The following is a 27801-nucleotide window of genomic DNA, read 5'->3' as shown; positions in this document are numbered from 1 at the left end:
ATTACACTAATTCTGTGTGCGGATAAGCTGGTATTAAATGCTTATTTTTGAAAGTTGGAGGTGTTCGTTCTTAGATAATCAACCTAAATAGAAAAAAAATAAGTATAATCGTAGCGAGATGCTTTTAATAGAATAGCTTAAAGCAAGTAAAAACTAATTTTGTGAATTAGCTAAAAACAATTTATTAGAAACAAAGTTGCGCACAATATGTTTCTAGAAGCTTCTGCAAACAGCTCCTTAAACGAAAACCACATGTTTATTGAACTATCCTGCGAAACATATTTGAGGTTTCGAGAGTTGATAAAAAAGGAAAAATTGAAAAATGCAACAAAATAACATATCCTATCTTTTAACCTCCATCCTAACATTTGCAGGATAGGGACGAAATGCTAATAAATACATAACTACGTACAAAGACGAAAGAATATATTACACACACTTATCCAACAACAATGGAATCCTGTCTCCGATTCAACGGGATATGGCTTGCATTAACCGACTCATTGATCATCTACGTTGAATCTTCTTACAAGAAGTAAGATAATTGTTGTTCCTTCTTTCTTGAACCACCTTCCCCGTACTGGTCGTTCCACTGCTTCAACTCTGTCATTATCGAACCTTCTGATGCAAAGCTTGCTGCAACCTGCGCATATGATAAAGATTTCGAAATAACAATCTCAAAATGCGTTAAAAAAGAAAATTGAAAGGAAAAAAAGAGAAAAAACGAATCCTTTGACCTGATTTTTCGCTTCCTTAAAATCTCCCATATTCAATGGTCTGATAGTTATTACACGTTCCTTCTTATCTTCTATATCTGACTTGTTTACGCCCTCCTGCCCTTCCCCCCCTCTATGATTCTTTTCCTGGTTTAAGGCACAGGTAAAACAGAGAGGTGACGAAAAAATATGGAAGCATCTTCACAAGTGAATCTCAGCGGCTATGAGTTTTATACTAAGTTAATACTCACTTTATCTTTCAGCATCTCTTGCTGTATTAACTCTCGAACGGGTCGATAAGCAGCAGTTACGCACAAGTTCTAATACACAAACACTCGTGTTAATCGAAACATTAAACAGTGTGTAATAGCAATCGACACTCAAAAAAAGCAGTTAAGAAACCTTTAAATCACTCCCGCTGTAGCCTTCCGTCATGGTGGCGAGCTCCATAAAGTCCAACCCTTCATCAACTTTCTCTTTGGACAATAATGTCCTCATGATTTTCTCTCTGTTATCCACCGACGGCAAACCGACCATGACCCTGTAATAATAATCGAGTTGTCATTGTTTTTAAAAAAGCTTTCATATATATATATGTGTGTGTGTGTGTTTATGTAATATATACCTTCTCTCAAAACGTCTGATTATTGCTTCATCGAGATCGAAAGGCCTATTAGTAGCAGCAAGAACTAATATTCGTTCACCAGGTTTTGTCAATAATCCATCCCAATGAGTCATGAACTCGTTCTTTATCTTCCTCATAGCCTCGTGCTCGCCTGCCTTATTCCTCTGCCCAAGCATGCTGTCAACTTCATCCACAAAGATTATAGTGGGCGACACTTTTGCTGCAAGAGTGAATAATGCTCTAACGTTCTTTTCGTCTTCACCGAACCACTTTGAAGTAATAGTCGACATCGAGACATTGATAAAGCTTGCTCCAGCTTCATTAGCTATTGCTTTAGCCATCATAGTCTTCCCTGTACCTGGAGGCCCGAAGAGGAGTATACCTCTGCATGGCTTCAAAAGACCGCCTTCGAAAAGGTCTGGTCTTCGTAGAGGTAACATTACCAACTCTTGAAGGGATTCTTTAAGCTCGTCTAAGGCACCTATATCTGCAAACGTCACACCGATTTCGTTTGCTGGGATTACTTCGGGGCGTATGCGCTTTTCGAACTCATTGTCCGGTGGGTTTTCCTGAGGCAATCAAGAAAGACATGTCGCATGAAAATACCGACGTGAAATTGCATGTGCATGGAACTTGATGACTAGATTAGCCTTACTGGAGTTTTAGAAGCCACTGGATCATCATTCTTGGTTCCCGTACCGGCGGTTTCTGCTTTTGTTTCGGTGACTGTGGGACCCTATGATCAACAATCAGATAATCACATGAATATGTTAAGGGGATGGGATAAATGTTGTTTCAGTTTTAATAATACTGTTTCGACTTCAAATGTGATTACTACCATATTCGAGCCTGAATTTGAAAAGGGTCAAAATCACGTTTGAAGTAAAAAACGATATTAGTAAAATTGAAAAACGGCAATTAACATTTCAGTATCTGTATATTAGTTCATTGCCCACTAATATGTATAACCAACCTTAGGCATTTCAGCTTGCGCTTCAAGCTTTACGGTGTTCTTTACCTTTGATTTACCTTCCTGAAAAATACTCAACCCATGCGACAGACTAATCCAATGCCAAGATAATTAGTCAGTATATATTCAATTAAACATTTCCTTAATAGCATTACAAATTTTTTTTAAAAGGAAAAAAAAACCGATAATGACAAACCTTGTTGATGAAATAACAAGTTTCCCATTTCTGTAATCAGGATCCTTGGTATTCATCAGATGGTATGAAATAGCTGAGACCACAATTTCTTCTATATAGTTGCTAAGAACTATCGTGTCTGTCAAACAAATCGAACCCAGATCTTCACAATCGAGATCATTAGCAGCAAGTACCTCGTTTATGTGATTTTTATTGTCCTTGTATTGGATCATCTTCATATCTTCCTCCAACTGATTCTTCCAGCTTACAAGGTGACTTTCATCATCTGGTGGGCTTATTTCAATGTTGTAAGGAAATACAGAAGAAATCTTTTCGTGCAATTCTCTGCCATCGTTTTCTGGTTGAACAACTCTCGAACCAAGGATTAATATTGATCCAGACAACCTTTTCAACATTTTCTGGAACAAGACGTAGCCTCTTTGAGATCTGCAGAGGAGTTTCTCTACATCCCTTAGGTAAAGGACAATAGGACAGGTTTTTGATACGTTAACAAGAACCTGTGCAGTAGATAATAAACCGTGGTTAAAAAAATCTTTACGAGTTTAGTTTCATAGCAGGGTAAGTAAATCACAATCATATACCTTGTAAAGTGTCTGTATTAAAAGTTTCTCATCAAAACACCAGGTGCTGGTCCGCTGTGAAGCTGAAAAGTGGAGATTGTGATTAAGCAATCTAATTTAATTTTATTTCAAATTATCAATTTAATTTGCACCTTATCATGAACTCAATCTTTCTAATTTTCTATCAATCAGTCTATACAAATCACATATGGTAGATAAAGTAGTTCTCCGAGAGAATAAAATCCGTATCATTCTCAGTCAACCAAAACTAGTTTGGAGTTTTATAAAGCCACAAATGAAAACCCGAAAAACATTATGCATGACTTTGGTGTCAAGATCTTCAGTTATATGTCACAAAATAGCAGACAACTTTATCTAAATTGATTGATTTGAACCTGATATTGCTTGTGTAGTGGCACCAAGATTATTGATATCTGCCGAGGCAGATGCATTTCTGCGCAGGGTTCCGGGATTAGTGTTCTCTAGGACACTGCAGAACATAAGCATAATACCATAATTAGGACACACATTACGAATTGAAACCAATAAGGAATGCTTAGGAAAAGTTCCAGTACAAACTTTGATCTAAGATCAACTACGCTGTTCCTTCTGCGTAGTGAACCTGCAATAGAAAGAAGTAAAACCATGAAATCGGTGTCTACAGAATACAACACTGCACACGAACCACGTATTTTTAGATAGTGAAATCTTGATAAAAAAATAAATACACTTGACGATGTCTCCAAGTCAAGACTTTATAAGAAAGATTATTCAAATGTGTAAATACAGATAAATCGGTGTGCTACATGCTAAATAAATATCCTGAATAAATGGCCGCACAATATTACCAGACAAGAATTCCCATAAAACGGTATCCCATAGACCCGTACAACTACTATCATGTTAAGATGTAAGGAGTTTATCAGATAATGGAACTGTAATACACGAGGATACAAAATTACCCGTGTCGATCAATATAATCTGGGATTGAGATAGCAATTTAACATTGAGCATGAAAACAGAAAGAAAGAAAAAAAAAAGGTACAGGCTTACATTAAGTTTCTAACACTAAGACAACCTTTACCTCTTTTTCCCTCCGTTGGTTGAAGTAAGGAAAACGATCCAAATAACTCAGACATTCGGCCCAATGTTGTTTCAGATATAGACCTTTTCAAAGACTAAAATAGAGGATGTCAGTAACAGAACAAAATGTCACAATTTAGATGCTCAATTTACTGTATACATTGAAGAAAATAAAAAATAATGGAACTTTTGTATTTTCACTACTTGCCTAGATTTTCTTGTAATTAGATCAAACCTCAACACAGTTTCAGTGGACTTACAATTTCTTTATTAGGACCTCCGTACTTGTTCATGATCTGTGTAAGAGAAACCACTTAAGAGATAGAACAATAATATATATACAAGCCCTTGCCTGAGAAAAAAATAAGCAGTGAAAAACTCACTCACCTTGAGAGAGAAATCAGTCACATCTAATAACAACAACTTCGCTTCGAAATAATGAGCTAGAGCCTTGGCAAGCATTTGTTGATACAGCTCTGCGTAACATGAAAAGTAAAGTAAATACAACCCATAAAATGAAAGGACAAAATATATATATATATATAAAAAACTTACCAGCAGGACCAGAAAGCAAAATCGTTCGACTTGCTGGAGAGAGGTTCCGTGTATGCTTACTAAAATCAGCTTTTTTCAAGTGAACAAAAGCTGCACTAGTTAATAAGACTCTCGTTTGTTCACTGCCATTTTGAGGAAGAAAAATAAAAGTTAGTATTGTCCCAGAAAGTGCCGGCCAAACAGAAACTAGTTAGTTCAAGTAGTCCAACCATTCTTTTTCCTTTCAGATAAAATCTCGTTCGAGAATTGTTGGGATTTATTTTAAAAATATTAAAGTTTGATAATAAATAAATCATATTGTCATTGAACAAACAGGCTACTAATAGTTAACCTCTTCAAGCAGAAGCAAAAGCAGAACGAACAAGTACCGAAATAACCAATTCTGACATAGAATTCCGTTGGTCTACTACCACTATTAATAACCAGAAAATACACTTCCGTAATTCCAATCTTGTAGTTGACAATAAACAGAAAAGTGTTTCATGTGATTCGATTGTCATGCAACCCCTCTACCTAAAAGATTCCGCACCTACACAAACAATACATGGATCTAAGGTTCATTAAAAAAAAAAAGGCCGAAACCATGATAATGCACGATCAATATTCTCAAGACTCTAGAATATTCCACAGAAGATAAGATGATAAGTAACCATACTTCAAATATCAATGAAAAGAAAATGCCCTCATCAATCTAAAACTTTAACGGTTGGAAGTATTACGATCTACCTACGTTGACTATTTCATTACGGCAACCAATTCCAGACAATGTAAAACGAACAAACATAACGGAAAATAAAATCCTACGCCAAAAAAAAAAAAACAAATAAGGCAGAAATTTTCCCCTTACGTTTTTACCTTAGATAGTAGGGAAATTGATCGAAGGTGACAGTGCTATCCCTTCCATTAGTAAGCAAACTTAGCATCTCCTGCTCAAGTACGTGTGGAGTAACGCCGGTGGATGAGTTGGCGCCACCTGTCCATTTACCGACAGCCTGTGATCCGGACGCCAATCCAATCCCCACACCAACACCTATCCCCATTCCCAATGCCGACATCAACATATGCTTTGACTCCATTTTCCCTCAAAGATAGCAAAATCTAGGTCACAAGATAAAATTCAAGCGAACACAATTTTTTTTTTCCACCAAAAAAAACAAGCAAAAAAAAAATCTGATCTGAAAACGGCAGACGTTAGGGCAACTATACAGTCGTCGATTTGTAAAAATTTCGACTTTCGCTGTTAAATGTATATATTCAGGATATGCACGTATAGTGTTTGAATAAATTCCTCTGTTACATCAAAGAGAGAGAGAATTGAAATGAAAAAGGACGGAGTGCATAAAAATTGAGAAACATAATACGAAGAGGTTTCGTATGCCACAAACGCGCGGCGGTTTTGGTATCTTCCTACACGGCGGAGGAGTGTGTTTCGCGGCGGCGGAATTGTGGAAATGAGAGGGGTGGTGGTGGTGGTTATTAGTTTTTGTTTTAGTTTCTAGAAATAGAGGGCGGTTGCTTCCCGCTTTATTAGGCATCGGTTTCTGAAATTTTAAAGAAGGGGATAAACCGGACGCCTAGCGCAAATTAGCTGCATGACCTGGCAGTTTCAACGGATACGGGTCTCGTGGTCTATTTTATTACTGTAGGTGCTGATGCAGCAGATCCGCACCCGAAGATTATTTAGTAAACTGCCCCTAGGATTTTCGGTAATGGCATTTGTGCCCCTTATCTTGTAAGAGATTATGGATCCAGATAGAAAATTCTATGTTGGTGAAAGTTTTTGGTTCAACTTTGTAGATAATTCAATATTTATAGTTCGAAAATCAGATTTTATTTTCTCTATTAATTTTTAAATACTCCAAAATTTTGGGAGTTCCAAAAATTCAAAAAATATTATTTATGGGGAAAATATAATTAAGATATCGAGAGAATTCGTATATGTTTTGTTATTTTATTTATAAAAATATCGATGACAAAATATACTACACCTAGTCATGCCCGTCTATTTTCAGTTTTTAACTTATATACAAATGAAAGGGAAAATTACAGTTTTTGTCCCTAAAGTTTGCACGGATTTTATATTTGGTCCTTCATATTTTAATAATTTGATATTTTTGGTCATTTTCATGAATTTATCGTTAGTTCACTTGTTAAGAGAGTGATGGACATATGCTTGATTCCATTAGTACTAACAGGAAATTAACAAAAATGACAAAAAATATTAAATTATTGAAACATGAGGGGCTAAATTATGTGTTGGGAAAATGGGGGACCAGATGTTTAATCGAGGTACATTTGAGGGGTGAAAAGTGTAATTTTTCCCAAACAGGAAACAATTGAAACATGCAACAGGAAATAACTAAAACAGGTGAAAAGAGCCATCACTAATTATTTCTGAAATTCTTTTTTCTAGTCCAAAATCTTCTAGAAACCGTGCAATTCACAAGATTTTGGACAAGAAATTGAATTAAATAAAGCCTCCATTAATTTACAACTTGCACTAGAAAAAAAAAATGAATAATAATATTACAACATAAAAGATTACAGTCTAATGTAGATTTCTCTTGCAGCATTTGATTTCCTCTTGCAAACAATCTTTCCACCTCTGCTCTAGATTTATTATTATGTGAAGAGGAAACAATTTTTAAACTTTTCTTTTCATTTCATCAAATCCAAGAACACAAAGCCATTCCAAAGGCTGTGCAACAGCATCGAAGGCAAGAGATTCCTCGACCTCGAATAAGTCACCCCCATAACCACTCCCAGAAAAATAAGGGGCAGCATCCTCTGTACATTAAAATGCGCCAAAGCAAACGCAATCGAACTCACCAAAATCGAGCACCATACGGGCATGTACTTCGTCAAAGAAGGCAAAAGAAACCCTCGAAAAACTATCTCCTCCCATAATGGAGCACACACAACAAGCACAAGCGCGTATAAACCCATAGCAATTGGGTCCCGCGACATTATCGACTGCTCCACACTGGATAGGGTTACAGGGGTGGAGGGCAAAACGGGCAATAAGTCCAAATTGAACTGCGAGAGGCGATTGACCAATGGGAACATTAGGCACCCGAGCAGAACATCGAACGGCCAATTCCCTCTTAGGCTGAATTTGAACCAATCGGGCGGAAGGGGGCGAAATCGAGACAGGCATCTTACGAGGATTAGAATGCCAGCTAGGCCTTCGGTTACGTCTGTTAGAAGGCTGAACAAAGCCTGCCCTCTAAACGTTAGAGATTCCTTGCTGAAGCCGACAACGTGGGCCCCGAATGGAATCATCCATGATCCCACGAACCAGAATGAAATAATCCAAAGGAGTGTTACCTATGTCACCATAGATTTTAACAAATTTGTTACTTTGTGCATAATTACTTTTTCACAAAATTGCAGGTCGTAAAAGAAAGTAAGAAACTTGCCTGTAGAATTGTCTCTGCAGTCCATGGTACAGTCCAAGGTTTGCCGATTACTCTAAACAATGCATCTACAACCTGAAAAAGCAAATGCCCCGTCATTACGGTTTTTGATATTTTATCGTACATTTATACCACTTCAACTCTTACTATGTATGGAAGTCCTTGCAATCATTAATCTATCTTGCATCAGAAATGTAAATTTAGTGTCGGGAGTTTTGGAATTCTATTCGCGTAATGTGTTTTTATTCAAGTGAGGTTATTATCTAGGAGCATCCATGTACTCGTATATAAATGAAAAATACATATAAGGGACAGTGTAAGTGTGTATTAAATATTAAATATCAAATATCAAAGTGAAAAATAGAATTTCACGTTTCTGATATTGGACCTTGCACTAAGTGATGCAGAATTTTATTATATTAGTCTGATTCAACAGATTAAGTAGGAAGAATGCATTAAGAACGCTTCACGTAATTACTTATACACAAATACTATCAATCCACTAAGCGATCCAGCATCACTATATAACCTAGCAGACTGCTTCATGGGTTTTCATTAAGGATTTCTTACGAACAAAGGTGAGATTATTTATCACTTGGCAATAATCGATCCTCAACAACAGAAACCAGACAGCTACGTTAAAGAACCACAAAACAAAGGGAAAGATATTCTCACCTCTCTAGGATTTGCAGCCCAATTTCTTCTTTCAATATTCGGTTTATTAATTTCTGCCTTCTCTGACTCGTGGAGAAGTTCGTCAGCAGGTTCTGGATTTGGAGTGTCGGACGAAAATTCTTCATGCCGAAAGCACGAGATTTTCCACTTCTAAAACAAAGATAAGAAAACTCAACATACATATAAGTACGCAGTTGTATTCTAAGCAGCATATACACCAAATTTCATATTTCAGATTCTTCAAAGATTTCGCTTTAAAGCACACGAAAGCATCTGTAAATACTGTAAGGCTTCGTTTGGTTGCCAAGATAAGATTAGCCAAGATAAAATTAAATAATCTATTGAAACCCAATTGCATTATTGGACTTAGGAAGATCCAATAAAGTAACATGCCTAAAAGGCAAGATAAGGCATGATAACATAATATTTGCGGGTCGACCCGGCAAGTTATTGGGGATACCAAACATCAAACAAAGTCTCATTATTTAGTTAATCATGACTAATCTCCCCAACCAAACGAGGCCTAAAAAGATAATCTTGAGATATAGATAAAGTAAAATCACAAAAAAAAAAAAAAAACCCATTTCATATCCTGACTAATTAAGCAATATACCTACAACAATCAATCAAATTACCCAAAATTACGCAACCCAAATGTACCCATACATGTATCCAGATTCGGCAAAATTAAAAATACCTTGGTCGAGAGCCTGTGATGAGTATCGGAAACGCGGAAGGTCAACGCAGGAGCGAATGGCGATTTGGTGGTGAATTTCGAAGCCCTAAATCTGGGACTCGATGCTGAGAGGAGGAGAGAAGGCCGCTGAGGTAGAGAGTGAATGCAATTTGAGCTCAGCATCAGATTAACATGAGAATTGTGAGTTGAAACCCTAAATTTAGGGATGCCGCATGAAATTGAAATCATGGGTTTTGTGCATTTTGCAATCGGCAGAGCACAAAAAACCCTAGGTATTTTCCTTTTTTCCCCCAAATTTTGTGAGGGAGAATCTATTGGATTCTTTCTTTTCTATGGTTGGGAAAGAGGGTAAAGTATTTACTAACTAATTATTGTGCAAGTTGTATTTGTCTTCTTATATTATAATTATAAGAAAGACTTATATTAATTTCATTAAAATATGTCCCATTTTTTCATATTTAATTAAACACATGTTCAATTAATTATATAAATAAAAACACATGTTCAATTGAATAGGTGTATTGTTTATTTAAAGTGACACATTTTGACCCCATGATTAAGTAAACAAACTTTTTATATTTCAATTGTGACTTTTCACCAACTTTTTTTTTTTTTTTTGATAATGAAACGTTTTAAGTAATTTATTAAGTTTTCATTTATCTACAAATAATTTTGAAAAAAATAAATTTAGTTGACTCTATTTACGACTGAAACATAAATAGTCTAATTCTACAGAGTTATTAGTAATGAAATCTTAAAAAAAAAAACATGGCTTATTCATTCTAAATTTTCAAATTTACCCCTAGGGGTATGTCTATCTTACTTTACGGATAGTCATAATTTACTCATAGATTGTTTGTTTAATAAACAAAGTAATTTAATCAACGCATTTATTTCGTTGTGGTTTATAACGTGCTGTTAGTTTTAGAAGTATTTGTAATTGCTTATACCACAATTTGTAATTGCTTATACCACGTGAATTGATAAAATTAATAAGTTATTTAGTCTTACATCGAAAGGTGCCCGTAATCAACCTTAAAGAAATAAAAGGAGAACATTATTACAAGAAAACATCACAACACCAACACTCGAAATCAAACCCTCACTTCATGAGATGATCAATAAATGTCTCAAGATTCTTGTAAGAAGAACCCCCTTCATCCACACTCTTTGCACACACTTCCTTCATCTTCATTGCATTTTTCTTCAATCTATCGTTGCAAAACATTTTGTCGATTTTGCCCTCGATTTCATCCCTCGTTCGTATCCCGTTTTCTCCGGGTTCGACTCTCAATCCAATCTCCCACTTGTCACAAATGTACCTCTGGTTATGGTACTGGTCCGAGAAATAAGGCCAGCATAAAAACGGCACCCCATTGCCCACACCTTCCACAGTCGAATTCCATCCACAATGCGACACGAAACACGCAGTGGAGGTGTGAGAGAGAACCCTCTCCTGTGGGGCCCACTCCACGATCTTCCCGACCTCCCCCACCCGATCGAGGAACCCATCCGGGTACACGGCCCGCGACCCGTTCGCGAGGTCCGACCTCACAACCCACAGAAAAGCCCGGCCTGAATTCTCAAGCCCGAACGCCAGCTCATCCAGCTGCTGCTGTGAGAAAACCGCCAAACTGCCGAATGAAACGTAAACCACCGATCCGGGCGGTTTATTGTCCAGCCAGCCTAAACAGGATTCGTCCTCGGAGTGGAAATTGCAGGAATTTGAAGGGGAGTTAGGGTTTGGGGATTCGAGTAATGGCCCGATTGAGAGTAAATTCGGGCTCAAATCGCAGGCGGAAGGTTCGATTTCGTAGCAAGTGTTGCTGAGCAACCACTTGGCCTGATTCACTGTTTTCGGAATTCTTACCGAACAGTCGAAGAAGATCTTTTGTGTTTGTAGGTCGCCGGGTACGCTCCACGCGAGTTCATTTTTTCTCCAGGCCGGTACATTTTCCGACAGGCTAACTGTTTCACCTTTCGCGACGGTTCCTTCAATTTCAAGAACGACGATTAAAAAAAAGTATAAATACAACTCCTAAAACATGTCAGAAATTAACCAAAAAATCACCACAAATTACAAGCATTACCATTCGTGTCAAGATAACCTTGCTCGAGTAGCCTCGGAATGTGGAGCACAAGGGCGATGGCAGCAGCCGAAGCGGGCAAAAAAGCAACCGGCACCACTCCCATTTTCTCAGCAGTTTCGAAAATCCACGCCATGGTGACATCAGCAATAAGACAGCTAACTCTCTGGTCGGGATTCGAACCATTAATTTCCTCGATCAAATCCGCCACAAATCCAGGCATACTATGCCTGAGTGTTTCCAACAGCTTGATAGTGTCGTTCGGATCGTCCTCCGGGCTCCGTCCATCCGGGATCGAGACCAGGATTATATTATCCTCCTCCTTATTTTTATTATCAACCGACGTGTTTTTATCAGCAGCAACAATTTTTTCGTGTATACTTTGGATGTTCACAAAGGTAACCTTAATCCCACGTTTGGCTATCTGTCGGCATAGTTTCATGAGTGGCTTAACGTGCCCTTGTGCAGGAAACGCCACCGCCAATACATGCGGCGATTTCATGACCTGGATTGCTGTTGCTTTTTTTTTTTCAAATATATGTATATATAAAAAAGCCTTTGAATATAATGGTGATTTATATAACTTCTTCAGTTCTATTGTTTCAATATATATATATATATATATATATATATATATATATATATATATATATATATATATACACTACGTACATGGATGAAAATGAAAATAAGACATGATTAAGCTGTGTGAAAGAGACAATTCAAAGAAATTTTGGACCACAAAATGTATATGAATTAATGCCGTGAAAGATTTTAGGTAGAGGAAAAGGAATCTTAGGTACATTTTTATTAGGGATGGGGACTGGAATTTAATTGTATTTCCTATTTCGGCAAATTCCTATCCGGAATTTCGATTTCCAATTTTGGAACACTCTGAATTCCAAAATTCTGATTTTTGATACCCCTGATTTTATTTGGATTATATGCGAGGTTCCGATTTCGGATCCAATTCTAATTTCAAAAAATAATGATTAAAATTCTGATTTTTTCCCCTCAAAATATTACACTAAGAAAATCAAAATTATTATGTATTTTACATTTTAGTTTAGTAAAAATCGAAAAAATCGAATTCTGCCAATTTCGATTCGTTTTTTTTTTTAACAAGTTTTTCATTATAATTTCTGATTTCACTGATTTTATTTTTATAACAAAATTGAAATTATTTTGTCACTTGCTAATAAAATGATTTTCTTTCAAAAAGTGCCGATTCCGACTCACCCCACCAATTTCCACCAAATTAGGACCAGTCGGGAATATGCATGCATCGGAACGAAACAATGAGATAATTAAGGTTGCGTTCCGCAAGGGATGACCTAACAGTTGAAGCAATGGAGTTTGTCATACATGATTAACCTAATGTGTTTTATATCTCTCGTATAATTTACAAGCTATTATACGAGATTATAGATATACCCAATGAATCTATAGATTAGCTACGAGTTCCTTCATTACAAAAAAAAAAGAAAAAATTAAGATTGCGTTTTTCGTTTGTTTTTCCAAGTTAAGCAAATATTCCTTGAGAAGCAATCACAGCCACTACATATGTATGATATTTATTAGTGATTCTTCATTTTTTTTTCTTTTTTTTTTTTTCTTTTTTCCCGACGGGTAATAAAGTATTTTCATCAAAATATATAAGATATTTTTTTTTCAAAATAAAATAAAATAATCATTTCTTCCACTTGGCATAGAATTGAGTCATTGACTAATGAGACATAGAACTGCACTGGTTAAAAGCTTATTAGTTATTATTAGGGGTGTACGTCGAACGGATCGAATAGGAATAAACCCTTTCTGAAAAATTCCGTATTTTCGGAAGTGAAAAAACTAATTCCATTTTCATTCCAAAAAAACCGGGAAATTTCAGATTGTAATCAGCGGAATTCGGAAATTTCCGATTTTTTGCCACCTAAAATATAAATGACATAATAATATTGGTATTTTAAGTGTAATATTCGGAAAATCGAAATAATTTTCCTAATTATTTTCAGAATTTAAATCGGATAGGGAATCATAATCTCATATATAATCCAATTTCCATCCAAATAATTTCAGAAAAATCGGAAGTCTGAATTTCGGAATTCGTATTGTTCCAAAATAAAAATAAAAATTGGATCGGAATCGGCAGAAATCGAAAATTTCGTTCCAATTTTCACCTCTAATTATTACGCATTTCAGATAACAGCACCAAGTTTTAAAGATATTTATAAATGGTTTTGGTGGGATGTCCTTTTAACTTGTACCATTATTCATTCATTCATTCTTTCCTGTTATCCTTATTTTTCCCGAAGAATAATAGCATTACATAGGCTTCCCCGTTGACTTTAGCACAAAGTCAACCAAATATCAAGGTTTTGATAGCTACTCATCAAAGTGGACACTACGTGCTAACCCTAATCAAATTATAGTAATCACCACTCATTTTTCTTCCCTTCAAATACACACACACACACAGAGAGAGAGAGAGAGAGAGAGAGAGAGAGAGAGAGAGAGAGAGAGAGAGAGAGATGAATCAAAGTGAAGGCAATAACAGCGCACTGGAGGAACCAAACCGGAGAGAAGCAGATAAATTAGACGAAACAAACAAGAAACAAGAGCAGAGAATAAGAAACCTGGAAACAAAAGCCATCCAAAATGTCAACTTATACTTCATCTTCCAAGCAGTCGTCCTCCTCGCCTCCACCACCGCCGCAGCCTCCTCCTCCACCACCGCCGCCGCCACCTGCCGCCGCTGGTGGATTCCGTTCACACTCTCTCTCCTCGCAGCCATCACAAACTTCCTCAGCCTCTCCACCACCGTGTCAGCAGTCCTGAAATCGAGGGAAGAGCTCGATCAGAACTTATCGGACCTAGCTTCCATGAAATCGAATCAAACAACGCGGGATCCAGTTTCGCCGGGGGATATTCCTCAGAATATTCCAGGTGGAGATCAGATTATTGTTCGACCAAAAGCGGATAATTTTATCATTAAGTGGAAACGCCGTTTGGTCGTTTACTTTCTAGTCGGCTTGTTCGTCGGTTTCAGTGCCGTTGTAATGTACGGTTGCTATAACATACTCTGTTAATTAATTTTAATTTTTTTTGTTTTGCTATTTAATTATTTGTACACGAAAAAAGCTCGAAAACTTCGAATAAAAAGTGCCGATTGTATTATTTTTCATGTAATTAATTAGTAATAAGCATCAAAAGACGTGTACCCGTTATCGAGATTACATTATAAATCTAGTTTCGTTGCCCATTCCGTGACCAAATCCGTATTGCCTTTCCTCATCATTGCAACAAACTCGTCGTAATTAATCTTCCCATCCTGCAATAATTTTATTAAGAAAAAAATCGATCCGAAAGAAATGGTAATTTATAGTCAATTTCAAATATATAAAGATGACTAAAATGTCAAAAAAAAAAAAAAAGGAAACGGGAATGTACGTACATGGTCGATATCTACTTCGGCAAGAATTTCTTTTATTATTTTAGCATCACCGATATTATATTCTTTCAATGCGTGCTCCAATTCTTCCGTGGTAATGTACCTAAATAAATCACATGCAAACATCGTAAAATCGGACAATAATATCAAAATTAATTTGCAAAAAAAAAAAAAAAAAGACGAACGAAGTTATACCCGCTACTATCTTTGTCGAAATATTCAAAAGCTTTATAAAGACGGTCTTCTCTCTCCATTCGGTTCATATGCATTGTAGCTGTTATAAATTCAATATAATCGATAGTTCCATTTCCATCCACATCAGCCTACAAGAGCAATAATTAATAAATAAAAAATAATTGTAAAAAATATTTTATCAATTCCCGAAAGAATTACCGCTTCCATTAATTGCCTAACTTCTGATTCGGAAATTTTCGTGTTCAGCTTCGACACACCGGTTTTTAATTCTTCGAAAGTAATCATTCCATTGTCATCCGCATCCATGGATTTAAACATCTCCTTCAGGCCCACGATTTCTTCTTCGGAAAGATTTTCTGCAATCACCTATGAATAAAAATAGAAAAATTAGAATTTATTCAAAAGCATGAAGAAAAAAAAAACGGAAAAATTAATACATTCGAACCTTAAGAGCAACTTTCTTGAGTTTGTTCATTGCATGAAATTGCTTCATTCTCGTCAAGACAGCAATGTCTAGAGGCTCGTCGGATGCATCTCCGTCTTCTCTCATCCATGGATGATCTGTTTATTCAAAAGTTTGGGTTGTTTATATAAATTAATTAAATATTGATTATTGTACCATATTTAAAAAATGGTATTAGTAAAGATAGTTTTATTTAATTTTGTTGGAAAAACTCAATTTTGATTGAATATTTAAGTAGATTAAATTTATTTATTTTTTCAAAATCCATCGAAAAGGTGTTTGGCGTAAGAGCAACTTTCTTGAGCTATAAAACCCTGAGCACCAGTGCGGGGCAATACTGTATTTAAGGGCAAAAGAGTCAAACTCTTGCCTCGATCGTTTTGTTATAAAATCACCACCAATGGTTAAAAACCACAAAATCATTTGTGTTCATTTTACTTTAAATTAATGGTATTGTCATGGGAGAAATATAGCTCCTATAAAAAGCGGTATCCAATGCTCGACGCTGTCAATTTCTTACATGTATGTAATGAAGAGATGAAGAAACTTACTCAAGACTTGAGCTGCAGTGAGCCGTTTTTTGGGGTCGGCTTGTAACATCTGCTTTACGAGATCTTTTGCACTATTCGATATCGTGGGCCATGGATCAGACTCGAAATCCAGATGCCCTCTCAATACGGCACCAAAGATTCGCCTCCCATTTTCTAAATTAAAACAACACGATTTTTTATTTTTTTTTCTCAAAAATAAATCAGTGTATCAAAATCGAAGACGTGCATGTACATTCCCGACATATATGATCGAGTAATAAACTAAGGAAGACTAACTGACCTCCCCAGAACGGTGGAACCCCACTGAGTAAAACATACAGCATCACTCCGGCACTCCAAATATCAACCTCCGCACCGTAATTTCGACGCAAAACTTCGGGTGCTACATAGTACGCACTTCCGACAAGATCCTTAAACGTGTCTCCTGCAATCGTAAATTAGTTATGGAGTGAAAAAGTCAGTAGCATTTTGTCAAAAGAATTAGATACTTTAAAGATCAAGAAACAATTAATTCTTTAAATCATTTTATTACAAACAAGAAAACGAACAAACTATTACTTTCGTGTATCACGGTTTCATTTAATTTCTTCGTTCCTTATGTAGCTACATTTACGAATTCAAGAACATGACAAAAATGCTCGTTTGGGTCGAATACCCAATTTATACGATGAACTAGCATCTTAACAAGAAAAGGTAATAAATATTATGCAGTGTATGTAATTGATCTCCACATATTCTTGAATTAATTCTAAATTCAACCCATTAAATTCCATTTCAGACCAATGTAATCTAACAAGAAAAAAAAGAGGGACTAATTTGAAAACCTAAAAATTCTTACCGGGTTTGAAAAATACAGACAAACCAAAATCAATAGCCTTGACCGGCGAATCCTCGTCGGAATCGAAGAACAAGAAATTCTCAGGCTTCAAATCCCGGTGCATTACGCCCATGGAGTGGCAGGCGTGCACCACCGTGACAATCTGCCGGCACAGGCCCGCGGCGCCGCGCTCGGAGTAGTGCCCCTTGGAGACAATCCGTTCGAAGAGCTCGCCGCCGGCGCACAAATCCATCACCAGATGCACGTGGCGTCGGTCCTCGAACACCTCCCTCAGCTCCACTATGTTCCGGTGGCCCGTGAGGTGGTGCATGATCTGCACCTCGCGGCGGACGGCCGCCGCGTCGTCGGGGGCGGCGAGTTTTCGGACGGCGATCGACTTGCAGGCGAATGCGCGACGGGTTTCGCGGTGGGTGACGAGGTGGGTGACGCCGAACTGGCCGCGGCCGAGTTCTCGGCCGAAATTGTAGGCGGAGTGGACGTTGGAGATCGGGCGGCCGAGGATGGAGCCGGTGGGGAGGGAGCCGGGTGGATGTGGTGGCGATTCGGGAGGGGTGGGGAGGGAGGTCTCGGAGTCTGCGCCGCCGTTGGGTGGTGAGGTGGCGGTCGGAGCGTGGGGCGGCGCGTCGATGCTGGGGGCGTTGCCCATTTCAAGACTGATTAGTCAAAACTGATGTTGAAATGGCAATGCGGTTTCTGGTCTGAACGCACGGTGAGCAAATTGACATGATTTAAATGGTAAATTGCAATTTTGCACCCTCAAATTATATATAATTGGCACAATGCACCCTCAAAGTTTGAAAATAGCATAATGCACCCTTGAATTATAAAAAATATCCCTTAACAGTGAACGATGAAAATAATGCAAGATTACCATCTTATTGTTCATTTTATAGAATTTAATTACAACTAATTGTTTAATTTCTTATAATAAATATTTAAAAATAAAAATAATGATTAGATGGGAATGTGTAAAAGTGTATTTTATGTAACAAACATTAATTAGGTGGGAATATATAAAATATATTTTATGTAACAATAATAATAATTAGGTGGGAATATGTGTAAAAGTACAATCCGACAAGGCACAAAGATTGCAGATTTTAGATATATATTCATTTTATAAAGTATCATATGATGTAATTTTGTTGCACCTTTCCGCTATGAACGTGACCCATCAACTTTTTTGAGAGGAGGCACCAAAATAAAATAAAACAAAATAAAATGAAACAAAACAAATCAAAATGAATAAAATAAATTGCGTCTGCCGGGAGTCGAACCCGGGTCTATTGCTTGGAAGGCAATTATCCTAACCGTTGGACTACAAACGCTTCTTGAAAATGTTTTCTATAAAACATTTTATTTCAATTTCATTGAATTAAAAAAACTTGTTCGAGTATAACTCCAATAAATTAGGTGATTAGTAAGAGAAAGAGGAGTGTGTCAAGTGCGTGGAAAATGAGATATATAGATACATATATATACCTACATACATGCATAGATACATAATAGTTATGGTACAGGAACAAGATTCATGCATACATGTTTTTAAAGAAGTTGTCCACTAAATAAATACTAATGCATCTTCAGAATCATCATCATAGAATTTCAATGATTTCGACTACTTCGAGGCATCCAATTCCCATCAGATGACATCTCGCGAATTATAATACGTGTGTTGTTTCATAATTCCAGTTAAGCCCCTTTAACACGCGTATTAGACGTGTATATATAATACATTCGGATATATACTTTTTTTTTTTGTAATAGATGAATGGGTGTTTTACGGAATGTCTCACGTTTGCCACTCGTTTATTCCATCAAACTGCATTATTAAGACAAAGCAAAATGTTTTGGTTCCGAGTCAAATAACAATTGCTCAAATGCGCCAAGTGTACTGTCAAGGTGAATTAAACAGAAATCGAAAGCATGCAGTTAGAATATGTTCTGATTTATAAAGTGTACTGATTTACGATTAGTCTCATGCAAGAACAGAACAATTAATATGGGATTACGAATAGTTGCTATAAGTGAATATATTTTATATATATAGACTAATTATAAACATTACATTAAAAGACTATCGAATAATATGTTCAAATTTGATGTTGCAATAAGAGGCAGAACAGAACAGAACATATTCCAATTTCCTATGATTGTAACTTGTTGATCTGCATGAATGGCATACTAATATTCGCATACGAAGAAGAATATTACAAAACAAAAAAAAAACGAAAGTTTCACCCCCGTTTTTTTTCTCGTTCTCATCTAATACATACGCGATGATAATATAAGACGATATATATATATAGAATAAAATTTGGGATAATGAAGGCTGCATTGTGCAGCAATATATATATTTTCAAGATTCTAATTCTCCATCCATGCAACATTATTGAGGCTAAGCATCTTTTATCCACCATTTTAGCTTCATATTTCCTTCAATTATTGCTCTATTTATTCTTTTTTTTTTTTTTTTTCCTTTTCCTAGTTGCATCAACCACTAATAGCTAAAATCCCTTCATTTAAATATATAACGTTCACCTTCTCCGATTTCTTCCATCTCAATATTCACACGCTCGGGTTTTTTTTAACGACGATATAATTAACTTCATTGGAGAATGAATGGCAAAAAGGGTAGTGTCGAAATCAACATCCCTCCCATTGCCAAAGCCAAACAATCGGAAACTACTAAAAAATGCGAAGAAAAATTTGGCACCTCTTTTATAAGTAGCATTCTTAATGTGTGGGAATTTTGCAAAGAAGACACTAATCGAGTAATATTCTCTCTCAAAGTTGGGCTCGCGGTTCTTCTCGTTTCTCTATTGATACTATGCCAATCGCCTTATAGAGTTTTCGGCACTAACATTATCTGGTCAATCCTCACCGTTGCCATCATGTTTGAATATACCGTCGGTACGTACAATTCTTTTACACTAATTAATACACATGCTGAATTGTTACATGTCGTTTCAATTTTATCGGTATGCTTCTGACTTCAAATGCGATTTTGACCATTTTTCAGTCCAAATTTGGCAAACCTTCAAAGCACAAACTTTGTAGTTTGAGTTGATTTTCCAATCCAACTGGTGATTGGATATCGGGTGAGAGAGTTGCGCATGACTGTTTGAATCTCGAAAAACTCAAAACACGACTTTTAATGCCGATGTGATCATTCACTAGGCATAACTCTCTCACTTGACATTCAATCTAGCTGATATAAGTTGGATTACAAAGCTAACTCAAGTGAATAGAAATCCGTTGCTTTGAATTTCGTCAAATGGTCAAAATTACATTTAAATTCAAAATAGTACCAGTAAAATTGAAACGACATTTAGGAGCAGAAAAACAACCTCATTATCTTGTAATAAACCGGTGTTGTCTATTTGAAGGGGCCACATTTAACCGAGGATTCAACAGAGCACTCGGCAGCCTTCTAGCCGGAATAATTGCTATCTCAATTGCCGAATTAGCCCTCAAAACGGGGCGAATTGCGGAGCCTATCATAATCGGTTTCAGCATCTTTATCGTAGGGGCAATAACGTCATTTATGAAGCTATGGCCATCTTTGGTTCCGTACGAGTACGGATTCCGAGTCATACTTTTCACATACTGTTTGATCATCGTCTCTGGATATCGTATGGGAAACCCGATTCGAACAGCCATGGATCGGTTGTACTCTATCGCCATTGGAGCAATTGTAGCTGTGGTAGTGAATGTACTAATTTGCCCTATATGGGCTGGTGAGCAGTTGCACAAGGAACTTGTTAACAACTTTTCTTCTGTAGCTGATGCACTTGAAGGTAAATCGAAAATCGAAAAGTCGAAAAATCGAAAAATCGAAAAACTGAAAACAACTTGTTCAAATTCATTTTAAGACGAGAATAAGGAGCACTAAATTTCATGTAATGATTGATTTTTTTTTTGTTTCAAGAATGTGTGGGGAAGTACTTAGTAGATGATGGATCGGAACATTCCGAGTTCACAAAGACTGTTATGGACGACTTTCCCGAAGAACCCGCTTACCGAAAATGCCGGTCGACCCTAAATTCTTCGGCTAAACTTGAATCATTGGTAATGATTGATTGATTTGTCTTTGATGAAGTTGTTTCAATAACAAAAATATTTTTTCGTTTGATTTGTTTCGTCGTTCTTTTTTTTTTCCTTTTCCATCAGGCGAATTCGGCTAAATGGGAGCCGCCACATGGCAGATTTCGGCACTTCTTTTATCCATGGACAGAATATGTCAAAGTAGGTGCTGTCCTAAGATATTGTACATATGAGGTTATGGCACTTCATGGTGTATTACACTCAGAAATTCAGGTATCTGAAATCACTTGTGGTTTAATTTCTGTAATAAAATCCGGAAACGGTGTCTGAAAATTGCATCGAGAAGCGAAAAACGACTAAAACGTAAAGCACGTAGAGCCATTCGATATAACACCGGGCTGCTGAATTAGCTGATGTTTTGTTATTTCTCTTGTTTGTTAAATTCCCACAGGCACCATACAACCTCCGAATCGCGTTCCGCAACGAGATCCGCGAAGTATCGACGGACGCTGCAGAGGCAATCCGTCGTCTAGGAAAAGACATACGCAACATGCAAAGAACCCTCAAAATCTCTGTCCTCAAAAAGGTTCACACCTCAACTGAAAAACTCCAACGGGCAATGGACATGTACTCCTACCTACTCACCTCGTCCGCCAATCACGAGCCGCCACATAAGCAACCACTCTCCCACGCACTGTCTTCCGACCTCGATAAGAAACTTCCAGAACAAAACCACGACCCTCCGTTATTGTTACAAGAAGAATATTCCTACCACGAGACAATGAGGAAGCAGTCGAAGAGGCTGTATTCGTGGCCTTCGAGAGAAGTGGACGCTTTTGAAGAAGGGGGTTTAGGGTTTAGTTCTACAGATTGTATGCCTAGGATGAAGACATTGGAGACTACCGCTACGCTATCGGTTGCGACTTTTACTTCGTTGCTCGTTGAGTTTGTGGCTCGGCTCGATCACTTGGTTGAAGCTGTTGATGAACTCTCAAAGATGGCTAAATTTAAACAGGAAGATGTCTAGAAATCTAGATTTAGGAAAATTATATATATATATATATATATATATATATATATATATATATATATATATATATATATATATATATATTGCATCTGTCTATAAAAGCATATTATTATTATTATTATTAGTATTATTGTTATTGATTTTTTAGGGTACATAGGATTCTGAAAAGGATTATTGGTAATAGTTTGTTTTCATTTTCCTATTCTTGACTTGCTAAAATTCCAACATTATCTGAAGAATCTATCTTAAAACAAAGGATAACAAGACACTGAGCAAAATGAATTCAAGAAAGTATAGAACAAATAACACAAGCTAAAATCAAGAATATTAGTTAAAAAAAATAGTGGCAGCTTCATCAAAATGTTTGCACATCAAACATAATTTTATTTTTACAACAGAATATCTGTTCCGACCCAACACGGGCCCGCAAAAACCAACACGAAGATCGAAAAACAACACGTGACTATTTACAAGACAAAAGAACGGCATTAAGCCACACTCAAGCAAGCAGTTTCAATCTCCATTTATTGCCACACATTCCCTAAGTTGCAAACTATGCCAAATAAATAACAGTCGAGATTTTTCACGTTCAAAAACCACTACACAAACAAGAGAATGGAACAACACAACATGCGTCTAATAAACAGGGCTTCGGAAATTGAATTTAACAAGAAGGAAAAAAAAAAGGGGCTAAAAGGATAGCCTTACATCCAGGTCTGATGTGTCACGAAAGACTTCTCCGGCTCGGAGGGACCCGCCATATCTCCGCTAGGAAAGTTGAAACCAGGACCACCAGCAAGCAATGCCATCAAATTCCCTCCGTGCACACGTCCTTCCGGAACCTTCCCAGATGATCGGTTGCTTCCCGAAGGCATATGAGTTGGCTGGTAACCGAAATAATTTGAACAGTCAGCGGAATTCATAACAACACTCCCGTCTTCAACTGTAAAGACTGGTTTCTTAGCTTTAAAGTCCTGAACGACTATTCCGACAGTTCCACCACCATGAACTCTATTGTCCTGAACCAAAGCACCATGAGATACACAAAGCCCAGTTTTACCCCTAGCAAACGTGTTGCAAGGATTATCACCAAGGCCAAATTCAGAACCAGGGCTACCCCAGGAGCATCTCTTGCCATCGCCATGGGCTTTGCAGAAATCAGTGCTTCCCTGCGCACTCTTCCCACAACCCTCGTATTTACATCTCTTGCCGCCACCATGGCGAACGCAAAAGTCGGTTCTACCCCTAGCACTCCTCGTACACTCGCTAATAGCACACCTTTTTCCACCCCCATGCGCCACACAAAAGAGGGTCCCACCATGCACGCTCTTAGGGCAAAGTCCACCCCCTTGGAACGAACATCTTTTCCCACCACCATGGCCTTTGCATAACGAAGTGCTACCTTCTGCACCTTTCTTGCACCCAGGGTGTGTGCAGCGTTTGCCGCCACCGTGAGCCTTGCAGAACATTGTGCTTCCCTGAGCCCCCTTGTGGCACTCGGGGTACTGACACCTTCGACCGCCTCCATGAGAGATGCAAAGACCAGAAAGACCTTCCGCACTCTTCGAGCAGTTTTGTACCTGGCATCTCTTTCCACCGCCATGACGGATACACAGCCCAGATTTCCCTCTGGCAGCACGAGTGCAAGTCTCGTAGCTGCAGCGGCGGCCTCCACCATGGGCGATACAGAAATCCGTACGCCCTTCCGCACTCTTTGTGCATCCTAGAAATTCACACCTTCTGCCGCCACCATGAGCCTTGCAAAAGGCGGTTCGGCCCTCGGCTCCTTTGTGGCAGCCAGGGCGCTGGCACCTCCGACCGCCCCCATGAGCAATACAGAGACCAGATGCCCCTCTTGCTCCCTTCGAACATCCCTGAAACTGACAATGTTTAGTACTATTGCTACAACTACTACGCTGCTGTTGTGATTGAGTTATCCCGGAAGTACAGGTGACTGAGCTTTTCGGTACTGTTACTATGCTCGAGGAGAGAACAGGAGTGTTTGGCTTCATTTGCCCGACAGACGGGTCAAAAAAGTAAATGTTTTCCATGTTCCGTGCAGTGTGCAATGGCAGAAAGGGATTTCCTGTTGAACCTTCATCTGTGTCCAGACCTTCATTGTCAGTAACCATGTTGACAGCGTTGTTTGTTGCGGTGTGGAATGGATGGACAGTTGTAATGTCAGATAAAGCAGGTCCACTGGAAAGGCCCAACTGAAGATCAACCTTAGGCCACTCGTTCAGTGATTTCAGATTAAAGCTGGCTGATTTCTCTGAGAATGATGGTTTTTCAACGCCGAGATGGAGAGTGAAATCCAGTTCTAGATCCATTGAGGACTCCTCGTCAGTTTCTTTGGCTGAAGACATAGAAGTGCATGCAGTTGCTGTGCTCCCCTTGCTGTCTGATGAGCTTGATGAATGGCCAAGGTGGAGACAAAGTGAAGATTCGACTTGCTGATTTTCAGGCCCATCTACAAAGCTCCACTTCCTTTTGAGTCCCATTGAAGTAGAAGCTAAGGGGCTTGGAAAAGCAGGTGAATCAAGTCGTAAGGTTGTGTCTGCACAATACACACCTTCAGCTCCATTTCCTCCAATTTGGGTGGAATTGCACAGATTCTTGAATGCGTTCGATTGTGGGTTAGCAGCAAAACCCAGATTGTAGAACCTGGCATCCATCACCAAATAGCTACAGTCCAATGCTTGTATTTGAACCAAAACTTAGTTGCTAAAGAACAGTCTGCCTGACTTCCGGGTTAAAAAAAGAAAAATATATCTACAAAAACTAACTAGGGTTAGATGTCTCTGAGAGAGCACACCGCACCCCCGCTAACAAATCCAGAAGTATCACGGCGATCCATTGTTTGTAGAAGTTATAATTTTCCCTAATTAGCAGCAGTGCATGTCAATTCCACAACAATTCCATGTACCTAGGACAGCAGAATATCCTGTTCCATAAAGAATCATATTAGTCGCCACTTACTGGGATACAACTTCAATAAAGAGTAAGATCTAATTGCTGACAGATTGAAATTTATCTCTAGAAATCTATTTTTTCATTTCACCGGCAACGAAAAGTTGGTATATGTTTGGCAATTTCCTTTAAGAATCTGAAGTACAAGGTTCAATTACATAAAATTGAATACTATTAAATATCATTATAAAATAAAATAATTGTATCTGCTCTTCAGAAATTAACTAATCACATATTCACATCTTATCTACAATGATGATTTCTAGTTTTTAAGCAAAAACCGGTAAATTATTCAGGTGCATATGTGGACTGAATTTCAATATGTTGTTTCTTATCTAGATAGTCAAGGTCAAGAACATTGCAGTCACTCATTATTATTAAACAAGATAAGTTTCACACAAAATCCTCACATGACAGTTTCTCTTTATCTATACACAAACTTATGAACCTTGGTACAAATCCATGATTTAGTAGATATTCCCTCTATACAAATTCAAAAAGTAAAAATTAAACAATTACCTGACCTTTATTTTACCTGACCAAGGCAACCTTCGACACAAATATAAAGAACTAGCATGGACTCGTAACTAACAAAGGTAAGGTTGATGACTAGATAAAACAGATTTTAGTTCATACTTTTAGGCAGATAGATAAAGGAAATGACCACAGGAAAGCTTCAGTTCTCATTTACCATTGACTGGAAAACTTGCCCCATAGAGGCGGAAAGCAGTCATATAGTGTCTAATGCAGAAGTCATATACAGATCAATGAAAGTAACTTATCATCAAGTATTTCATGCATGCAGTCATCCAATACCTAAAATATGCAGTCGTATACATCTTGTTAACAGGAAGGAAATGAACAGGTATGTTTGATCGCTATTTTGGTTCAAGCTTAATGGAATCAATCAAATAAACCAGTCATCCAAATAGGGAAAGAACCAAGTATTGAACTGATAAGCAATCAGAAAGGTTAGACCAGTTGACAATGAAATAAAGTGTTAAAACAATAGCAGTGCAGTATGTAAAACAACATGAATTTCTTCACTCAAACTAGCGATTAAAATATAAATCAATTGAGCCTTAGACAGTTTCTTATGTGTTCAAAAAAAGAGCTTTTTTTAATTAACTATCAAGCAAAGATCTCAGGCAAGCACGACTCTATGTCAAACTTTAACCTGGGAACGGAATTTCGATTTGAAAGACGCACAGTGGTAAGAATGATATCAGGCATATTAGAAAATCTAAAGGGAAACATCACACAGAACCTAACTTCTATAAATCAACTGAAAAAATACTTCAACCAAAATTCTTTTGAAACTACATTAACCATGGAAGACAGAGTTAAAAATTACAGGACTTACATTTAAAAATTAATTACTTCTGCAACTAGTTCAGCCGATAATTTCTGGAAACACCTGAGAACACAAAACGAGAAGAAAACCAATCAGTGAAATTACACATCAAATAACGGAGAATTATGCTTCATGAAATTCATACAGGCAGAGGAACAAATACAAGCCCACAAAACGGTAATTTTTCCACATAAATATCAGAAAAAAGTCCGAAAAAAATGATGAAATGATAAACGATAAACGTTTTCGACTGATTTCAAAAGGTAGGACAAACAATTGATTGAATTTCAGCTTCAAATAACAAATAAATTAAGAGGAAAAAAATAGAACGGCTAGCAACAAAAACTGATAAACTATGTATTAAATATAATCAGAAGTTAATCACAATAAATCATCGGGAAACGAAACGAAACGAAACTTCAACAACACAATCAAATGGTCATACCGCAATCGATACGACAGATCGGTGAATTCTCACGCCTTGGATTCGATCAGCAATTCCGCTATCAACGAAGAGATCAGAAATTCCGGTCTGCGGAGACAAGATTTGTATCTATAATTTAGAGAGAGAGAGAGGAGAGAGAAACTAGGGCTCCGTGAGCGCCGGCGAGGTACAAAAAAGGGTACAGAGATTTGCGATTTTGTTGATTTTCAAGTGTATGTATCTATTTATACATATGAACAGTCGAACAAAATGGGGAAATCTAGAAAACTATTTAACGGATACTGACAACGCAGGCGCATGTTAGCACAAGCCGCGTACGTTAAGTCGGGATTTTTTTTTTTTTCTAATATAATTATTAATTATTATTATTAAGTGAGTGTTGCCTAATTAAGCAACAATGCCCCTATTAGCCCCTCTAATTAATTATGTAGTCTTAGTAGGAAAAACACTTATGTCTTGTAGTGACTTGTTCCTGGTTAGTGATTTTAAAGTATTGAATTATAAAATATGAATTTCTGATATTTAATGCTCTATAACAATTATTTAAAAATAATTTGAATTTGTACTCAATTTAAAGTAATTGAATTTTGCTAAATAAGATATTGCATAAATGTAGTTCCCATTTTTGAATTTGAAGTGGATAACTTTTCAAGACGCGTTGAATGAAATAGTAAAGATTCGACGATAATTCTTTCGTTTCAAATTAATTGTCGCGTAAAAAGAATTGTTATGTCAGATTCTCACTTTAGAGTACAATTATTGAATTGTTATTCTTAAGTTATACTTCATCTCTTACATATTAATCATCTTTTTTTAAAAATATTTTGTTTTATAGTATCTGTCGCTTCAGATTTTCAATATTGTATAAAATACATTTTTT

At 37.3% G+C, this 27801-nt stretch overlaps 6 protein-coding genes and 1 non-coding gene across 9 annotated transcripts; 1 reads left to right on the top strand and 6 right to left on the bottom strand.

Annotated features, from left to right (window-relative positions):
- Positions 1-240: 240 nt before the first annotated feature.
- Positions 241-6313, bottom strand: LOC105973640 (uncharacterized). Its single transcript, XM_088817696.1, has 16 exons — positions 5561-6313; positions 4706-4827; positions 4538-4626; positions 4411-4446; positions 4152-4245; positions 3647-3689; positions 3463-3557; positions 3089-3150; positions 2508-3004; positions 2315-2402; positions 1997-2077; positions 1342-1910; positions 1119-1257; positions 968-1036; positions 738-863; positions 241-643 (listed from the first exon to the last, which is right to left on the bottom strand). Exons 1-16 carry the CDS (start codon positions 5779-5781, stop codon positions 527-529), a joined length of 2448 nt encoding a protein of 815 aa, XP_088673822.1. The 5' UTR covers positions 5782-6313; the 3' UTR covers positions 241-526.
- Positions 6314-7061: 748 nt separating this feature from the next.
- On the bottom strand, positions 7062-9904 carry LOC105973799 (CAAX amino terminal protease family protein). 2 transcript variants are annotated; one of them, XM_012998850.2, is made up of 4 exons: positions 9494-9904; positions 8797-8946; positions 8125-8196; positions 7062-8032 (listed from the first exon to the last, which is right to left on the bottom strand). In XM_012998850.2, exons 1-4 carry the CDS (start codon positions 9719-9721, stop codon positions 7364-7366), a joined length of 1119 nt encoding a protein of 372 aa, XP_012854304.2. In that variant the 5' UTR covers positions 9722-9904; the 3' UTR covers positions 7062-7363. The 2 variants fall into 2 exon arrangements, with proteins under 2 accessions (XP_012854304.2, XP_088673823.1); XM_088817697.1 differs by having other exon boundaries at positions 8797-8943; positions 9494-9818.
- A 600-nt stretch (positions 9905-10504) lies between these two features.
- LOC105973835 (UDP-glycosyltransferase 83A1) lies at positions 10505-12181 on the bottom strand. The gene is made up of 2 exons (XM_012998888.2): positions 11584-12181; positions 10505-11485 (listed from the first exon to the last, which is right to left on the bottom strand). The coding sequence occupies exons 1-2, from the start codon at positions 12080-12082 to the stop codon at positions 10596-10598; spliced, it is 1389 nt and encodes a 462-aa protein (XP_012854342.2). The 5' UTR covers positions 12083-12181; the 3' UTR covers positions 10505-10595.
- A 1647-nt stretch (positions 12182-13828) lies between these two features.
- LOC105973784 (calcium-dependent protein kinase 1) lies at positions 13829-17814 on the bottom strand. 2 transcript variants are annotated; one of them, XM_088817694.1, is made up of 9 exons: positions 17076-17814; positions 16518-16661; positions 16238-16390; positions 15669-15784; positions 15422-15589; positions 15224-15351; positions 15032-15131; positions 14799-14908; positions 13829-14411 (listed from the first exon to the last, which is right to left on the bottom strand). In XM_088817694.1, exons 1-8 carry the CDS (start codon positions 17719-17721, stop codon positions 14816-14818), a joined length of 1548 nt encoding a protein of 515 aa, XP_088673820.1. In that variant the 5' UTR covers positions 17722-17814; the 3' UTR covers positions 13829-14411; positions 14799-14815. The 2 variants fall into 2 exon arrangements, with proteins under 2 accessions (XP_088673820.1, XP_088673821.1); XM_088817695.1 differs by having other exon boundaries at positions 14815-14908; positions 17076-17793.
- Positions 17815-18331: 517 nt separating this feature from the next.
- On the bottom strand, positions 18332-18403 carry TRNAG-UCC (transfer RNA glycine (anticodon UCC)). Its single transcript has one exon. It is a non-coding gene; the product is annotated as a tRNA-Gly (tRNA).
- A 1149-nt stretch (positions 18404-19552) lies between these two features.
- On the top strand, positions 19553-22180 carry LOC105973679 (aluminum-activated malate transporter 9). Its single transcript, XM_012998712.2, has 5 exons — positions 19553-19988; positions 20465-20875; positions 21007-21146; positions 21249-21395; positions 21574-22180. Exons 1-5 carry the CDS (start codon positions 19694-19696, stop codon positions 22147-22149), a joined length of 1569 nt encoding a protein of 522 aa, XP_012854166.1. The 5' UTR covers positions 19553-19693; the 3' UTR covers positions 22150-22180.
- Positions 22181-22483: 303 nt separating this feature from the next.
- Positions 22484-27182, bottom strand: LOC105973743 (WRKY transcription factor). Its single transcript, XM_012998784.2, has 3 exons — positions 26922-27182; positions 26486-26539; positions 22484-25096 (listed from the first exon to the last, which is right to left on the bottom strand). The coding sequence occupies exon 3, from the start codon at positions 24825-24827 to the stop codon at positions 22857-22859; it is 1971 nt and encodes a 656-aa protein (XP_012854238.1). The 5' UTR covers positions 24828-25096; positions 26486-26539; positions 26922-27182; the 3' UTR covers positions 22484-22856.
- Between the last annotated feature and the right edge of the window lie 619 nt (positions 27183-27801).

Source organism: Erythranthe guttata, chromosome 1 (genome assembly GCF_056151865.1).
Source record: "Erythranthe guttata isolate IM_541 chromosome 1, IM_541, whole genome shotgun sequence".
NCBI lineage: Eukaryota > Viridiplantae > Streptophyta > Magnoliopsida > Lamiales > Phrymaceae > Erythranthe > Erythranthe guttata.
This window is presented reverse-complemented; position numbering and strand designations above follow the sequence as displayed.

Excerpts from the sequence above, each read along its gene's own strand:
- LOC105973640 (XM_088817696.1), bottom strand. The coding sequence starts at position 5,781 with ATGGAGTCAAAGCATATGTTGATGTCGGCATTGGGAATGGGGATAGGT. Across the intron at positions 4,627-4,705 it reads TTTGCTTTCTGGTCCTGCTG|AGCTGTATCAACAAATGCTT; the intron begins GTAAGTTTTTTA and ends CATGTTACGCAG. Across the intron at positions 3,005-3,088 it reads TAATACAGACACTTTACAAG|GTTCTTGTTAACGTATCAAA; the intron begins GTATATGATTGT and ends TCTACTGCACAG.
- LOC105973799 (XM_012998850.2), bottom strand. The coding sequence starts at position 9,721 with ATGATTTCAATTTCATGCGGCATCCCTAAATTTAGGGTTTCAACTCAC. Across the intron at positions 8,947-9,493 it reads ATCACAGGCTCTCGACCAAG|AAGTGGAAAATCTCGTGCTT; the intron begins GTATTTTTAATT and ends TCTTTGTTTTAG. Across the intron at positions 8,197-8,796 it reads GGGCTGCAAATCCTAGAGAG|GTTGTAGATGCATTGTTTAG; the intron begins GTGAGAATATCT and ends TTGCTTTTTCAG.
- LOC105973835 (XM_012998888.2), bottom strand. The coding sequence starts at position 12,082 with ATGAAATCGCCGCATGTATTGGCGGTGGCGTTTCCTGCACAAGGGCAC. Across the intron at positions 11,486-11,583 it reads AGGTTATCTTGACACGAATG|GAACCGTCGCGAAAGGTGAA; the intron begins GTAATGCTTGTA and ends TTGAAATTGAAG.
- LOC105973784 (XM_088817694.1), bottom strand. The coding sequence starts at position 17,721 with ATGGGCAACGCCCCCAGCATCGACGCGCCGCCCCACGCTCCGACCGCC. Across the intron at positions 15,785-16,237 it reads CACTGCAGCTCAAGTCTTGA|ATCATCCATGGATGAGAGAA; the intron begins GTAAGTTTCTTC and ends TTGAATAAACAG. Across the intron at positions 14,909-15,031 it reads CCGAAGTAGATATCGACCAT|GATGGGAAGATTAATTACGA; the intron begins GTACGTACATTC and ends AAATTATTGCAG.
- LOC105973679 (XM_012998712.2), top strand. The coding sequence starts at position 19,694 with ATGAATGGCAAAAAGGGTAGTGTCGAAATCAACATCCCTCCCATTGCC. Across the intron at positions 19,989-20,464 it reads CATGTTTGAATATACCGTCG|GGGCCACATTTAACCGAGGA; the intron begins GTACGTACAATT and ends GTCTATTTGAAG. Across the intron at positions 21,147-21,248 it reads CGGCTAAACTTGAATCATTG|GCGAATTCGGCTAAATGGGA; the intron begins GTAATGATTGAT and ends CTTTTCCATCAG.
- LOC105973743 (XM_012998784.2), bottom strand. The coding sequence starts at position 24,827 with ATGGATGCCAGGTTCTACAATCTGGGTTTTGCTGCTAACCCACAATCG.